Here is a 15,842-nt window from a genome sequence, read left to right as displayed (position 1 = left end):
TCTGAATCTTATCAATACACTGATTGCTTTCTCGCCTCAGTCCACAGTCCTTAACTTGGAAGTTAACTTGGGTAAATCTTTGGCGAATCCAGTCATCCAGCCTGCTCAAGGTGTGTCCAACGAGGGCCTTCACACATGCCTGCGAGGACGAGCACTTCTGTGGTGCTTGGAATTCTAGATAATTGTTTTTAAAAGCCAATATTGCTAAATTGACGGCTCAAGAAGGTGAATTTGTAAAATAACTGTTCTATTTTAAAAAATAAATAAATTGTAACTCTTTTGTATTTTTTTTTCCAAGTGTAATATATCTGTAAACACTAGGGACACAAAAATGGATGTTTCTGTAGAATGACCCCAATACCAACACAATAACACTACTGAAACTTTTCAGTAGTGTTTCAGTAGTGAATGTTTCAGTAGAGGCAACTGGAGCTCACTCTGAGCAGAACTTAAGCAAACAGCTTTGAACTGCTGCACACACACAATCATCAATCTTAATAACAGAAAATGAAAAAATGCAGCTTTTTTTGTGAGCTGGGTCAGACAAGTGAGAGATAGATCTGAACTTTATACTATGATAAGCTAGTGAATGTTAAATCCAAATCTGTTAACTTCACTTTAAAAGAAATCAAAAAGATCTTTTTTAACTTCAGGGGTTAGGGAAAGCACCCTATAAATGATTTTGAATATATTTAGCTTATTATTATTATTATTATAATATGTATTAATGCACTTAATTCAAATAGATTATACAATTTTTGCAAATATCCAAGGTCTTTCTATTTTTTTTTTTACTCCACTATGGGACTAAATAATTTGGCAGAAGGGACCATATATGACAATTATTTAACCAAATATAGTCAAATGTTCTTAAATGCAAATACAAAAATCTTGATTTGAAGGCTGTTTACTTTATTTGTATATGGTTTTGTTTTTCACCTCATTCCATCCCCCCCCCACAGCAAAACGTTTGGCCACCCTGACCCTTTTGGGTGTATACATGGTCTCAGACAATTGTTCGTTAGTGAATATTGTTTATTGATTAACTACGACATACACTCAAACACTACCACAAAAGAAATCACAAAAAGCACTGTATAACCATAAAAACATTATTTATTTCACTCAAAAGTGCACTGTTGTCCCACAGACAAGTCACCCCCAAAGCTTTGTACAGAATTACATACTCCCTGTAAAGGATTAAAAGAAATCAACAATGTACAAGACCCTCCTCTTTCCCATTATTGCTCTGAGCAAGACTTGGGATATCTGGGCTGGTTACGACATGACCTTTCACTCATTACCGCTGAATGCGAGTCACTAGGAAGTATGAATCATTTCCCTCCTTCAGTGATTGTTCAAACCTACTGCTTAGTTCAGACATTCAGGCTGACGTAGAAAATGCAGTTTTAAAGCAGGATGACATCTATTAGGAATCATAGTTACACCTCTGCCTCCTCATAAACCAGTTCAATCTGAACATGCTCTTTCAGGGCTTCGTTCTCACGGTACACATAGAGCGGGGAGTCTGGTGGCTCTACTGCATGTGTGCCGTCAACCTCACTTTCACCATCAGTCAAAAGGTCTTGGAGAGAGGTCACGCAGGGGTCGTGCTCCTGCAGGGCCGCTGGGTACCGAGGACCAGTTTTCTCGATTCGCAGTGAACGGCGTACTGGAGTAAAGAAACGAATTTCATGGCCATTAACCCGCTGCAATTTCTCCCTCTGCTGACTCCTTTTTCCGCTGAACACAAACCACATTCATATTAGTTATGACCACTCATACAATACAACCCTTACAACTCCAACAACAGGGACTAAAGGAAATGGCAGAAGACTAACATGCACTGAAAAACCACTTCGTATGTAGGAACCAATTCTGTGTCCAGTAATCCTTCATAAGATTGTCAAACACTACGAAATGTGCTGTTCATTTTTAGCAACTCTGATTTGCATTTATGACCATGATCTTTTATGACTATGGCCTTTTTCATATTTCACCAATGGTTCAAGCAACATGATCTACAAAAGAATGGTTCATATAAGATATCAGTGCACAAAATTAGACATACCCTGGAGTAGCTGTGATCTTGTATTTTATTACAGATGAGTCTCCCTTTGCACCACGGATCAATGCACCAACAGGTTTTGGGGTTTGCATGTCACAACGGGACTTTCCCTCTTCCTCACTATGCACTTCCTTCTCTTTCTGTACCGGAGTGGAACATGAACCTGCAAAAAGGAAGAGCAATACAATAGGATTAGCTTCTGATCTTTTTTTTGGGGAAAAAAAAGTCACACCTATAAGGCAAACTATAAAACTTCTAATACTTAACACTGAAGCTGGATAAGTTAATTTTCCAGAGAAATTCAGAACAAAAAGAGAAATGGAAATGTAGATTAAAAATTAAATATTCATTTCCCTCATTACCTTCTGCCTCTTTCTTTTTCAGGATCTCAAAAACCACAGAGCGCAGTTCGTCCACAGGCTGTGGATAAAAGGCAATAAATTTTATTATTCACAGTGCTGTAGGCAAATAAACATCATTTTACATCCAAAAGTACTCAGACTGCCTTTCATGTTAGTGGATTCAAACTATTTAAGGTAGACCCCTTTCTAGCACGTGTTAATCTGCATGCATGCACGCACATGTAATTGAAGAACACTGGCAGCAGAATTCAGCATTATAGTTAGATTACTGATTTTTGATGCAGTAACATAATACAAGGTCTCCTTTTCAATTTTTTTTGCTGCTACAGCTGCACATATATTTCACACGTCTCTTTAAACAAATCACTATATCATTGCAAACTGCCTCTGGGAGCAACGACAGCGAAAAAAAAAAAGTTATAGAAAGCTAAACAAAATAGTTTTTCATTATTGTAAATGTGACGTCAAAACCTAATGCTACAGTATACAATAACATTCTGGACATCATTGTTCCTCATACTTTGTGGAACCAGTTTGGGGAAGGGGAGAGAAGGGGGAGGGGGGGGGGTTCATATACCCTTTCCAAAATGTACAATACAGAGGCCTGCACTGAACAAGGGACTAAACAAGATGTTATAGCCGCTTAAACCATTTTCTTTGATTTTTGAGGCTGACACATTAAACAAGTGTCAAACCACTTACGAGCTATGAGTTTTATGAGCAAAACTTGCAGTGACAGACTAAGGTGAAGGGTTAAACAAAACATTTCATATAATGCAGACAAAACAAACAGAATATATTAATCATAATTGTCATTTAATATAATTATATAATATAATAATACACAATGGGAGTAAGGTTGAATTAATCACATCTCGTATGAATTCAAAATGCTTCCCACTTTGGGGAACACCTTAAGCTGTAGGCTTGGGTGAAAATCAATATTTTATATATTCATTTTTTCATACTTTCCTATCTTCCTGACATTACACCGGGGAATATGGTATATGAGGGTATTTGTGGAAAAACAACCAAACAAAAATATATTACAGCTGAGCTGCTGGTGACAGAAGTCACTTAAAGTGCTTTTTGCCGTTTCGTCTAGTGTTATTTCAAAATTAAAAAAAAAAAAGGGAATGGACGATTTTCAAGCCATCATTCAATAAATGTCAAATCATCTATCAAACTGCTAAATGTTAAACATTAAAAATGATTAAAATCTGAGAGGTAAGTCAAGCTGTTGAAGGGACAGAAAGACAAAATTGTACCTATTCTGTGGTGTGTGGCATTGTTTGGATCTGTAGCCTGATAGGCTACCTTAACATGAACTTAGCGAGCTGTTGCTCACACACCACCAATGAGCCCTCAAAAACAGAACTTTGACGTCATCATTTTTGAATACCATAATTTTTAAATAATCATTACATACCGCGGTATACTGTATTACCGTCATACTGCCCAACATTTACTAAGCTGATTAAGCATAGCAATGTATACGTCCAGAAGTGATGTCCCTTGAACACTGAACACAGCTGGGATTAAACTGGGAGCTGGCACATCTAACTGACCAACATTTGTACTAGATCTCACTGAATGCTCCTGCAGCTGAAAGGAATCAAATTGCTGCAACAATGTACTCCAACACAGACAAATACCTTCCCAGAAAAGTAGTGGCTCATACTGAAACAAACTGAGAAACTGATCCCCTGAAGACATAATGCACAAATACCCATTTGGATGTTCGTTACAGACCATTATCTGCAAAAGCTTGGGTGCCCCTGGACAAACTACATGTTTTGTCAATTTCCAAGTCAAAATAAGTTAATAGATCCTCTACAGTGTGAAACCAACCAAACCAAATGAAAAAGATACAATGCCACAAAAACCCAAACACTGCTGTGGACTTTAGAAAACAAGTTAAGCGTGAAAACAGCCTTAGCTTACTGGTATGATGTCCCCTCATCCAATTTCTTTCATTTTCGGTCATTGGTCACATTTAAATTTTGCAGATCAAAACAAAAAAACAAAAAAACAAAAAAAAAAACACCAACAGTAAACACAAAATGCAGCTTTTAAATGATCTTTCCATTTAAGACAGGTTTTAAATAAATCCTTACCATCCTTACCGTGTGAAAAGGTATTTGCCCCCCTAAACATAAAAACTGGGTGTGCCATCCTTGGCAGTGACAACTGCAAGCAAATGTTTGTGATAACTTGAGATGATTCTTTTACATTGCTGTGGAGGAATTTTGGCTGATTCTTCTTTGCAGAACTGTTTTAATTCAGCCACATTAGAGGGTTTTCCAGTATGAACTGCCCATTTAAGGTCTTGCCACAAGATCTCAATGAGATTTAAGTCGGGACTTTCTCAGCCACTACAAAACCTTAATTTTGTTTCTTCTGAGCCATTCAGAGGTGGACTTGCTTGTGTGCTTCAGATAATTGCCCTGCTGCATAACCCAACCATGCTTAAGATTTAGGTCACAAACTGATGGGCGGACGTTCTCCTTCAGAATTTTCTGAGAGCAGAAATCACGGTTCTATCAATTATGACATGTTGTCCAGATCCTACAGAAGCAAAGCAGCCCCAGACCATCACATCACCACCACCACCACCACCACCACGTGTGACTGTTGGTACGATGTTCTTATGGTGGAATGTAGAGTTAGCTTTATGCCAGGTGTACTTTGTACATGTACATGTCTTCTAAGAAATTCCACCTTTGACTCATCAGTTCACAGAATATTATGTGAGAAGAGCCTTTGTTCTTTTTGGTCACTAGTGGTTTGTGCCTTGCAACTCTCTCATGAATGCCATCTTTGTCCAGTGTCTTCCTTACTGTGGAACCGTGTACACTGACCTTAACTGAGGCAGGTAAAGAATGCAGTTCATTAGATGGTCATCTAGATACTTTTGTGACCTCATGGATGAGTCACTGATGCATTCTTGATGAAATTTTGGTAGGCTGGCTACTCCTGGGAGGGTTCACCACTGTTCCCAATTTTCTCCATTTGTGGATAATGGCCCTCGCTGTGGTTTGCTGGAGTCCCAGAGCCTTAACAATGGCTTTGTAACCCTTTCCAGACTGGTAGATTGTAATTACGTTGTTTGGCATCTATAATTGAATCTCTTTAGAACGTGGTATCATGTTCTGCGGTTTGAGACCTCCTAGTCTGCTTCACACTGCCTGACAGGTTCTATTTAAGTGATGCTTAGATTCAACAGGTCTGGCAGTAATCATGCCTGGGTGTGGCTTCTGAAGATTCGTTTGAAGTACTGACCAAATTATGCCAACAAATAGAGGAAAAATCTCAATGGCTGGCAGATTATAAGAGGTCAGTTTATATGTAATAATACCAAAAGATAAAGTGTGGCAACTATTGCACAATTTTACACCACACGCAGTAAAATTATGCTTAAGATCATTCAATGAAGATTAGAGTCTTACACTGAAAGAGAACTGCCAGACATGCAAGCAGAATTCAGGAAAGGCAGAGGAACAGATATTTTTGTGGATCTACACTGGTCACTGAAAAAGCCAAGGAGTTCAAGAAGGAAGTCAACATGTGTTTCACTGACCACAGCAAAACCTCCAACTGTGTTGAGCACGTTAAATTATGTAATATCCTCAGGACAAATGGGAATACCAGAGCATCTCTAGTGTTCTAATGACGAATCTCTTCACTGATCAACAAGCTACTCAGGACAAAAAATGGACAAACAGAATGGTTCCACATTGGCAAAGGAGTTAGACAAGGCTGCATACTATCACCATACCTGTTCAATCTGTATGCAGAACATATAGTGAGAAAAATATGACTGGAGAAAGATGATCAAGGTTTCTGGATTGATGGAGAAAACGTGGACATGGCAAACAGCTTTTGCCGACTTGGATCAATTATTAACACCACAGGATCCAGCACTCAAGAAACGTGACACAGATTGGCGCTCTGCAGAACTTGGATGAAGGAGCCTGGAAAGATCTTTGAATGTAACGTTTTCTCTCTAGAAAGATCACAATTGTCCAGGCTATGAGTTCCTCTGTGGTTCTTTATGGATGTCAAAGCTGGACAATAAACAAGCGTGTCAGGAAAAATATAGATGCCTTTGAACTTCAGTGTTGATTAAAGACTTTTGAGAGTATCTTGGATGGCAAAGAAAACAAATAAATGTATTCTAGACCAATCCAGCCTCAACTCTCACTCGAACCCAGATAACCAACTGAAGGTCTCTTATTTTGGACATATTTTAAGAAAAACTAGTTCATTGGAAGAGACCGTTATGCTTGGAAGAGTTGAAGGTAGAAGAGGAAGAGGATGATCAGTTACAAGATGGATAAACACAATTAGAGGAATCATGAGCCAGCTACTGAGAAGCCTGAAGACCCAAAGAGAAGACAGGATATTCTGGAGAAACACTATCCATACCGTCAGTTTCCCCACCCCTCCATACAGAGTTCTTTCAGCCGTGTGATGTTTGAGGGGTTTCTTGTATGCACAGCCCATTAAAATCACCCCAAAGTATCTCAACAGAATTAAGATTAAGCTTTGACTTGGCCATTCCAGCAATCTCCATTTCTTTCTTTTGAGCCATTCCTTGGTGGATATAGTGGAATGTTTTGGGGCACTGTCATCTTCTTCTGTCCACCTCAACTTTAGCTTCAATTTTTAGACAGATGGTCTCACATTTTCTTCAGGCACCCTCTGATAATAATAGATATATATAATAATAATAAAGAATTCCTAGCAGATTCTACCATGGGGAGCTTGCCAGGCCCTGCTGCAGCAAAGCAGCCCCTAACCATGACATTTCCAAACCCCACGCTTCACAAGTGGTATGAAGTTACTGTGCTCAAATGCTGTGTTTGGTTTACATCAAACTACTGCTACCTGTAGGTCCGGTGATGACATTTTAGGATTGTTCTTCACACATCTTGCAGTCAGCTCTTGAACCTGCAAGGATGGCCTGAACTGGCATGTCATATGCATCTACAACCTTCTTTCTGAAGGCCTCAAAGAGATCTTTGGATTATGCCATGGTGATATCACTCACTTCAACAATCAAGAGCAAACCAAACTAAATGTCTGAGGTTTAAATTAGACAGGGTCCTCCAAAATTCTCTCTTATGATGTTCTGATCATTTGCAGCTGATATGGTGCAGCTGATTCTAATTTCAGGCATTTTAAGTAGGAATTACTTTCTACAAATTGTTTTTCTTCAGTTTTATTTGTTTAGTTACATTACCACCATCTCTCAATGTTGTTAAATAGAAGATCAAATGTCCATATGTTAAAAAAGACCAAGGTTTTCATGGGGTGTCCTATTTATTTCACAACGCCCAAAAGTATCAACACTGGAATTAGGTCATTTATTCAGTAGGTGTGTCTCTTTCTGCTTGCTGCGCTGGACTTTGCTCCGTCTTTGAGAAGCACTGTTACCTGTTGTTTGTGGGAAAAGTGATGCATTCAACCTTCAGTTTTAGATTTATTGCTATTATGTGTGCTATGCAGATAGATTCAACCACTGCCAAAACAAAATGCTGGTCTGAAAAACTGCAGTTTTCCCAAATAATACACCACTGTCTGCCTTTGAATTCTTCATTTCAAACTGAGCCAAGATTTGGCTCAAGAATACACTGGGCTGGAACAGTACAAACCATTATTGGTATCAAGGGAAAAGGAAAGTTCCAGTACTTGGCAGTTCTAGGCCTGATGGAAAAGTTGAAAAGTCAGAAGACAAAGCTATGCTAAGAATTTTTGTGCGAAGGAGAGGCCATATGAGACTTTACGAAAAAGAATAAAAGGAGATTGATATAGCATACCTCTCTGACAACACGAACAGCCTCCTCAAACGTTGGCAGAACGTCAAGGTTTCCCTCTCTCTCCATCAGCCTGACTTGGACTATCCAGTATTTGGCAAATTTCCTTGCCATTGGCAGCCGAGTCACAACATCTCTCACTTGGTCCACAGGACAACCCTGTTGTATAGCACACCAACACAGAGAAGGAGAGAAAATTACAGGAAAAAGGCACAACATGAAGCAAGCAACAGACTTAACCTGACAAGACTTTGAAAGAACTAGACCTGGGTCAGCAATAACGTTCTTTAACCTCATGCTATCTTTCAGGTGAAATGCTAAAGCAAACCACTTAATACATATTAAAACAGTGATTTTACGAATCACTGTTTTTCATTAGTGTGATAGACTGGAATTCCAGTGCAGTTAATCGTAAATCTTTAATCATGTATTGTCAAAGAGGCTGCATCAGTTTAGGGAAACACTTCTACTGTTGAATTGCAACATGATGTTTAAATGACGTAAACAGAGCATTGAAAGTAGTTGAAATGCACTCAGAGTCAAAACTGTTCCCGGTATTAGTGACAGGAACCAGATGTCTGAAATGTTTTAATACCTCTCAAAGCTACATCACGGAAAGTTAATATATGAAACGATTACAAATACTTTGCCTGATATCCAAGACATTGCTTTACAAAAGTTTAGTTATAAGCTTCTGGCCAAAAACATAGTGGTACATGTACAGTAAAACAATACACAAAGAAAACATCTTCATTCTGCTTTACCAATGAATTATCATAAACGGCATTATATGCACACAACTCAGAACATGTGTAGGTTCAGTAGTCATTTTGGATAAGAAATAACAAGGCTTTATTTGCATTGTAGACACTGATCCTGGGCCTCATCATCACCAATGTAATGAAATCCAAGCTGGTAAGTTTCTCTACAGCTCACCACCGACGGTGTTGCAGCAGCATACTGCTTTCATGGTATACCATGGTATGAAAATTGATGGTTATCATACCATGTAGATTGGCATATTACTGGTATTGAGGGTTTGTTTAGTCATTACAATAACTAAAACTAATATTTAAAATAACTAAAGTAACTACTGTGATAATCATTTAGAGCACTTGTGATGACATTTTTCACTATTTTCAGAATTTTTAAAAACCACCAAAATCAACTGATTAATGGAGAAAACAAATCAGCAGATTAATCCATAATGACAACAACCATTAGTTTGGTACAGAATAGTTTAAAAATGCTCCACCTCAAGAAACTACAACAGTAAAATCCTGCTTTTACTAACTGTGAAGTACCATATTCTGTGATGTTTTCTAAGACAGTTATTATACTACAAAAATCTCATACGGTTGCAACCCTAATCACCACATCAAACCACTCCAAGTTATTTAGGTCAACAAATTGAATTATGCATTTTTCTGTGGCATTTCCATGCAATATATATTTTTTTACATTAGCTATCCTGAATACAAGCAGTTACCTTGGATGAAAATTCCTTGAAGTCACAAAAGCAGCATAATGTTACCTGCTGTAGAAGTTTGATGCAGTCGTTCAGTGACTGGTCCACAGCACAGACGAAGCCGTGGACCTCATCTTCCTGTTCTATAGTAGTCCAGTAACTCTGAGGAAGAATAGCAGTAGTCTTCCTCCTCACTGGCTTAACAGGCATCGGAGGACGCTTATATGTTATGCCTCTTGATTCTCGCCACTCCTGCAGTTTACGCCTGTTTAAGATGTAGCAAGTCACACAATTAAGAATTATGATCTCTTTATACACATTTAGAAATACGATCTCTTTATACTCTTTATATCATATTTGATAAAGGATGGGAGGGTAGTTTCTAGAAGAAAACTTATGCAGTATTAAAAGGGTAATTCCAATGAGTCTCAAGATTTTGGCATAATTAAATGCTTAAGGTATAAACAAAGGCGTTCAGATTGGTACAACATGGAATGGTGCATTGCAGAAGATAGTTCCAAGTCAGAATTGTCCACAGTTGTGGTAATACGAACCAGATGTCTGAAGCATTTAATTTCTCTAAAAGCTGCCTCACAGAAAGCTATTACAAAAAAAAGGGTTATAAATACTGATATAAATTCCTGATATCAGACACATTGTTTTATGGTTGTTTTAAGACCTTCACAGAAGTACATGCAGGGCATTGTAAGCCAGTCCCCAAATAATATAAATATTAATAATATTAATAATAATAACGACAACAACAACAACAACACACCCACATCTTTCTGGGTCACGGGGGTGCTGGAGCCTATCCCAGCAGTCACTGGGCAGATGACAGAACACACCTTGGACAGATTGCCAGTCCATCACAGGGCAGACAGACAGACATATACATTCACACTCTCACACACACTCATACATAGGGGCAATTCAGTATGTCCAATTGGCCTGACTGCATGTCTTTGGACTGTGGGAGGAAACCCATGCAGACACAGGGAGAACAGGCAAACTCCACACAGAAAGGACCCTGGCCACCCAGCCGGGGAACTGAACACAGGCCCTCCTTGCTGTGAGGCAACAGCACTACCCACTGCACCAACATTAATAATAGTAATAAAACACAATAATAATAATAATAATAATGATGATGATGATGATACTACCACCACCTCAACCCCCCCTAGAAAACCTTTCTTGGATTTACCAATATCTACTTTAAATATAAAAAAACTTAAACAGCACTTGTAAGTTCACTGATAATTTTGGATGGTAAATAAAATGAATATATTTGTGTTGTAGGCATCACAATTCTTGGTTCCTTTCAACACCACTGCATCATTTCATACTAATACATTTCAATGTTTGTTTACATGTTAACTGTTAAATTGTGCAGAAACTTTGAAACAAAGGTGGAATTCCACTTTAAGTTCATGACAATTCATTTACCCTTATCCCTCTGGATTTATAAGGAAATAAAAATAAAACAAATTAAGCATGGTCCAATTGGAAAAAAAAGTCATTATAAAAACCTAAACTCACAGTCTTTCTTCCTGAGCAGCAGATGGCTTTTTTCTTCCATCCAGAGGGACAGTCCTAACACCCTGGGTCCCAGGGTTGAACCTTGATTTGGGGGTCTTGAGCTGCTCTGTCCCCTTGGTGTTGCTGGAGTCCTTGGACTGGTGTGGAAAACTCTGTGGCACTGAAGCGTGAACAGTGGGTTTTGGGGGCAGTTTAGCCGAGGTGCACTGTTGACGTGGAAGTGCATTTTTACTGTCTGCTGCGGTCAATTTTGTTGTTTTGGAAACAGCTGCAGTACTAGAACCTTTTTTCGAAAGACTCAATCTTTGCTTATCTGTGGTAGATAATGTTATTTGCGAAACAGTGCAACCTGTTTTTTTTCCTGGCTCGTTTGTTTGAGAAAGTGACTTATTCCAAGTTGTTTTTGACCTGCCTTTTCCTGCCTGTGAATTCCTGACCAGAGGTTTATTGATCTTTACAGTGCCACTGCAATCTTTGCCTAAATCATGACTAACCCATGGTCTTGCTACACCCATCTTACTGGTGGACATCTGTGGGAATCTAGTCTGTGCTTCTGTCATTGCTTTTGCCTCAGTCCTGCTTGACGCCATGTTTCGCAGTGGCTCTGCTGCTGTGGGACATTTAATCTGACTTCTGGAAGTCACTTTATCAGAACAAAATTCCTTTCTATGAACAAACTGCTTCTTTGGCTGGTCTGTCTTGGCAGTGTTTGTATGTGCTCTGATAGAAGAGATCCCATGAGTGGTTTCTGCTTGTCTAATCTGTGATTCTCGAGTGATCTTAACAGTCTGAGAGTGTTTGTGTGTCCCAAAAACTGTGTGAACAGTTGTTTTTGTTTGCTGGTCTTTAATAGAGATATTCCTGATAGTAGATGTTCCTTTGGAATGTGTTCTGCAATGTTGCATGGGTCTTTTAGACACAGTGGATTTGAGGGTGGAATGCTGAAGAGTGCCAGAAGGAGCTTTGGACAGGGTTCTCAACTCCTTTTTTGAAGCATCAGTGTTTTTATTCTTCTCCGTCAGGGCATCTCTCATCTTTACATCTTTTTTCACACCTGTTTCACTTGGGGCATTGTTCTCCTTTCCTTTGCCTGACTGAGAAAAGCAGAAAGGTCACAAATGGTAGCTGAAGAACCTACCTCTCTATCAACCAAAACAAGAACAGCTTTCAGAACTGTGGTCTGTAAACTTACAGCCTGAGACCTCTGCATAGCTCCTGGAGGCTTCTTCAGAACTGCACTCTCCTTAAGATAAGGCCTTGAAGAAAAATGAGAAAAATCATTCAATCAATCACTGGCCACTTCTCTGTTCTATTGTCTAAAATTCAGGTTTGACATCTGGGGAGAAAAAGAAAAAAAAAAAAAACTCTTAATAATGTGAGTACGGACTTACTTTGGATTGGGTGGTTTAAACCTGCCTTTCGCCAACAAGTACTCTGCAAGCTTCTGCTTGCGTAATTCTGTGAATTAACAAATCACTTGATCACACAATTAATAAAACTTTATCCAGCCAACACATTGAATATCAAGGCTGTGAAATGGTGAAAAAGGGTGCCTGAAGTAAATTCAATACAGCTGTACTCAAACCGAAATAAAAGGAGTGGTGATGACACATTGGGTAACAGCAATAGTGTAAACTTCAGATTAGGCAATATCACTTGTAGCACTGCAATCTGAACTTTGCAATCTGAAGTCTTTTCAAAACAGTCATGTTTCTCACTTGACATCGTAAAATGTGACAATTTCTTTACACTCTTTACATGGGTGTGATGTTAGACTCAGCCTACAACTTGATTCAATTCATTATAGTGGGTTCACAAATCAGTATTTTCACAATATTTTGAACAAAATTCAAATGAAGAAAATGATGACTATATCACATTGTTGTACAACTTAGTAATGACACGACTGCTGAAAGAGGGGTGTTGGAGAGTGATTAGTGCTAACTGTCTGCAAATGGATGCCATAAATAAAAGGCCCATGTCATGAAAAAACAAACTGTCCTTGCCTTCTCAATATAAAAAGTCTGATGAAGTATGTTAACAATGCAAAATATTAAAAAATGTAATGTTTACTCCCCTAGGAATATTGTACATATATAAAAACTAAGCTGCAAAAATGACCCAGTTTAAATTAACTGTTTTTACTGTTTTTTTAAAACATATATCAACAACGTTTTCAGCCTCAATCATTTTAGCCTCCATACAGACGTAATACAGAGTGTTTCAGCCTGGAATGCTTTTATAAATGAGGCACAATACAGGGCATCCAGTTACACCAGAGCTCATTTACACATACCAGTCAGCATATTTATTTATGAAGGTAAAGTTGGAAAAAGGTCATGTAAAAAATAATTAGGACTGTTTCTGGTACATAATCTCACACAAATATCGTGAGCAGACCTCAGGGGAAAAGACAAACAAACAAAACAAAACAAAACTATCAAACAAGATACATGTAGGATGTGGGCCCATTAATATAATGTCCATACTCCACGATGCACTGTCACAGTTCTGCATTGGGACATCACAATGCAGACTGTGTATCTACCGTGAAGCAGCAGTTAACTAGTTAGTTAAACTAGCTCCACCAAATTTTCAAAATTTCTACGTCATTGAATGGTTAAGATGTAAACAAAGTCATTCGGACTGGTTTGGTAGGTTATGAAATTCTTGGTTCTAGAGAAACATACCAAATCAGTATAACTTTCTTTACAATTTCCATTTTACATCAAACCACTCTGATTAACTTTGTTAACATGTCAAGGACGGAATTACGCTACAATTTTAAAAAATCGGTAGAATTTCCTTTATAATGCAGGCGTGAAATAGTTATTTAGCTACATCCAAGAATAAAGAAAGGGCAATAATAATGACCTAAGCTAACATAAGTCTAGGCAGCTAGGTTAGTTAACGTTAGCTAACTAACGTATTTGAGGCAAGGCAGTCTTCTTTTCATTTTCAGGGTACGACTTCAACACGTCATTCCATATAAGGTTCTTACAAAATGATTTTCATATGTTCTGTACATTAGAAATACTATCTGTAGTCACATATTTAAGCTAAGGAGCACTGATGAGACCTGCTAAGGTAGCTAGCTAATGTTAGCACTAAGCGAAAAGACAGCAAGCCGCAGTACAAACAGTTGAACAGATAAAGGTATATCTAACTTACCTATCCGGGATAGTTTGGATGCGTCTTCATCCGTTAACGTTCCCATCGTTGTCCTGAAAAATAACGTTATCGTACTTATATTTTGTCTTATTTTACTGAGCAATTTACGATTAAAACAGCCGAAGCGAGGATTTCTTCGCCAGCACGAAATCGCCAAAACAACTGCTCACGGCTGCTTGAATGTTGCGGGGTTAACGCCCCCTTCAATCTCATTGGTCCGTTCAAAGATTTGAAAATAACGGTCACTTCCGTGCGTGCCGGACTTCATTCACGGTTTTCGGCTCCGACTCTGGATTTCTGTTGCTGGAATCGCTGGAGTCGACTCCTTGATGGAAATTCGTAAGAGTATAACCGGTATCAGGTGGCGTGGTAAATGATTACAGCTAATTTTATTTCAACACATATTCATTGAGCCAATTACAACGAAACAGCCACGAAGTCTGTGGAAACTACGCTGAGTCGATAGAGTCGACTCCAGCCATTTCGAGTCCAAGAGTCATTAGCCAAGAAACGATCCTGACTTCCAGTCGTGCTGGAGTTGAAGGATCGATTCTTTTGGAATCGACTCCTCATCATCTACACTAGAAACATCACATTGGCATTAGCAATGCTGAACTAATCCCAGTGGTAAATAATAATGTTCTTTCAACTCGTGGGCAAAATTTGTTTAAACAAAACTTAAGGATTCTGTAATTCTGTTTTGTATGTAATTGATAACCTTAGTTCCAACACGTGCTGGGTCCTAAATGGCTTGCTACTGGACACATAGTGCACTTGAGACTCAGCCTGAACTATTAAGGGGGAATTTCATCGTTTTTTTGTTTTTTTTTCAAAATTCTTGCATAATTCAGTCATTTAGATGTGAACAAAGTCATTTAAGTGATTGGTGCTGATTCTTTGCAAACTTTGGTGTTCAAACAGTGCAACAGCAGTGGATGGCACAAAGAGCCTACGTCATGGAAAAAGAAATTGTCCTCACTTTTTCAATATAAGAATTTAAGGTATTATGTGAACATTGCAAAAGTTTTAACAATGTAACGTTCACGCCCCAGTCCACACAGTTCATACGTGAAAACTGCAAAAAGAGCGCAGTTTTAATTAATTGTTTTTGTGATGTCACAAAAAAATACATTTACATATATGAATCTATCCAGCCTACACCAGTTTAGCCCCACCCATACAGAAGTTTCAGCCCGGAATGGCTTTTCAATTGGGCGCAATGTAGCCTAAATTATTAAAGATTTTTTGAAATGTTTGCATAATTCAGTCATTGAGATGTGAACAAAGTCATTCAGAGTGTTTTGAAAAGGAGGCAAGAGGAGTGTTGGAGAGAGAAGTGATTGGTGCCGAGCATTTGCAAACTTTGGTGTTCAAACAGTTCAACAGCAGTGCATGGCACAATTAAAGAGCCA

At 38.5% G+C, this 15,842-nt stretch overlaps 1 protein-coding gene across 2 annotated transcripts; it reads right to left on the bottom strand.

Annotated features, from left to right (window-relative positions):
• Positions 1-1,017: 1,017 nt before the first annotated feature.
• On the bottom strand, positions 1,018-14,612 carry ckap2l (cytoskeleton associated protein 2-like). 2 transcript variants are annotated; one of them, XM_036599016.1, is made up of 9 exons: positions 14,431-14,612; positions 12,651-12,717; positions 12,452-12,515; positions 11,260-12,353; positions 9,784-9,982; positions 8,253-8,408; positions 2,431-2,488; positions 2,072-2,231; positions 1,018-1,743 (listed from the first exon to the last, which is right to left on the bottom strand). In XM_036599016.1, exons 1-9 carry the CDS (start codon positions 14,474-14,476, stop codon positions 1,443-1,445), a joined length of 2,145 nt encoding a protein of 714 aa, XP_036454909.1. In that variant the 5' UTR covers positions 14,477-14,612; the 3' UTR covers positions 1,018-1,442. The 2 variants fall into 2 exon arrangements, with proteins under 2 accessions (XP_036454909.1, XP_036454910.1); XM_036599017.1 differs by having other exon boundaries at positions 1,455-1,672.
• Between the last annotated feature and the right edge of the window lie 1,230 nt (positions 14,613-15,842).

This window comes from Colossoma macropomum, unplaced genomic scaffold, assembly GCF_904425465.1.
Source record: "Colossoma macropomum unplaced genomic scaffold, Colossoma_macropomum, whole genome shotgun sequence".
Lineage (NCBI taxonomy): Eukaryota > Metazoa > Chordata > Actinopteri > Characiformes > Serrasalmidae > Colossoma > Colossoma macropomum.
The sequence above is the reverse complement of the archived record's forward strand: the minus strand, read 5'-3'. Positions and strand labels throughout refer to the sequence as shown.

Coding starts and splice junctions, on each gene's coding strand:
- ckap2l (XM_036599016.1), bottom strand. CDS start 14,476: ATGGGAACGTTAACGGATGAAGACGCATCCAAACTATCCCGGATAG. Junction 8,409..9,783: donor GCATCAAACTTCTACAGCAG/GTAACATTATGC, acceptor GCTATACAACAG/GGTTGTCCTGTGGACCAAGT. Junction 2,232..2,430: donor GAAAAAGAAAGAGGCAGAAG/GTAATGAGGGAA, acceptor TCCTTTTTGCAG/GTTCATGTTCCACTCCGGTA.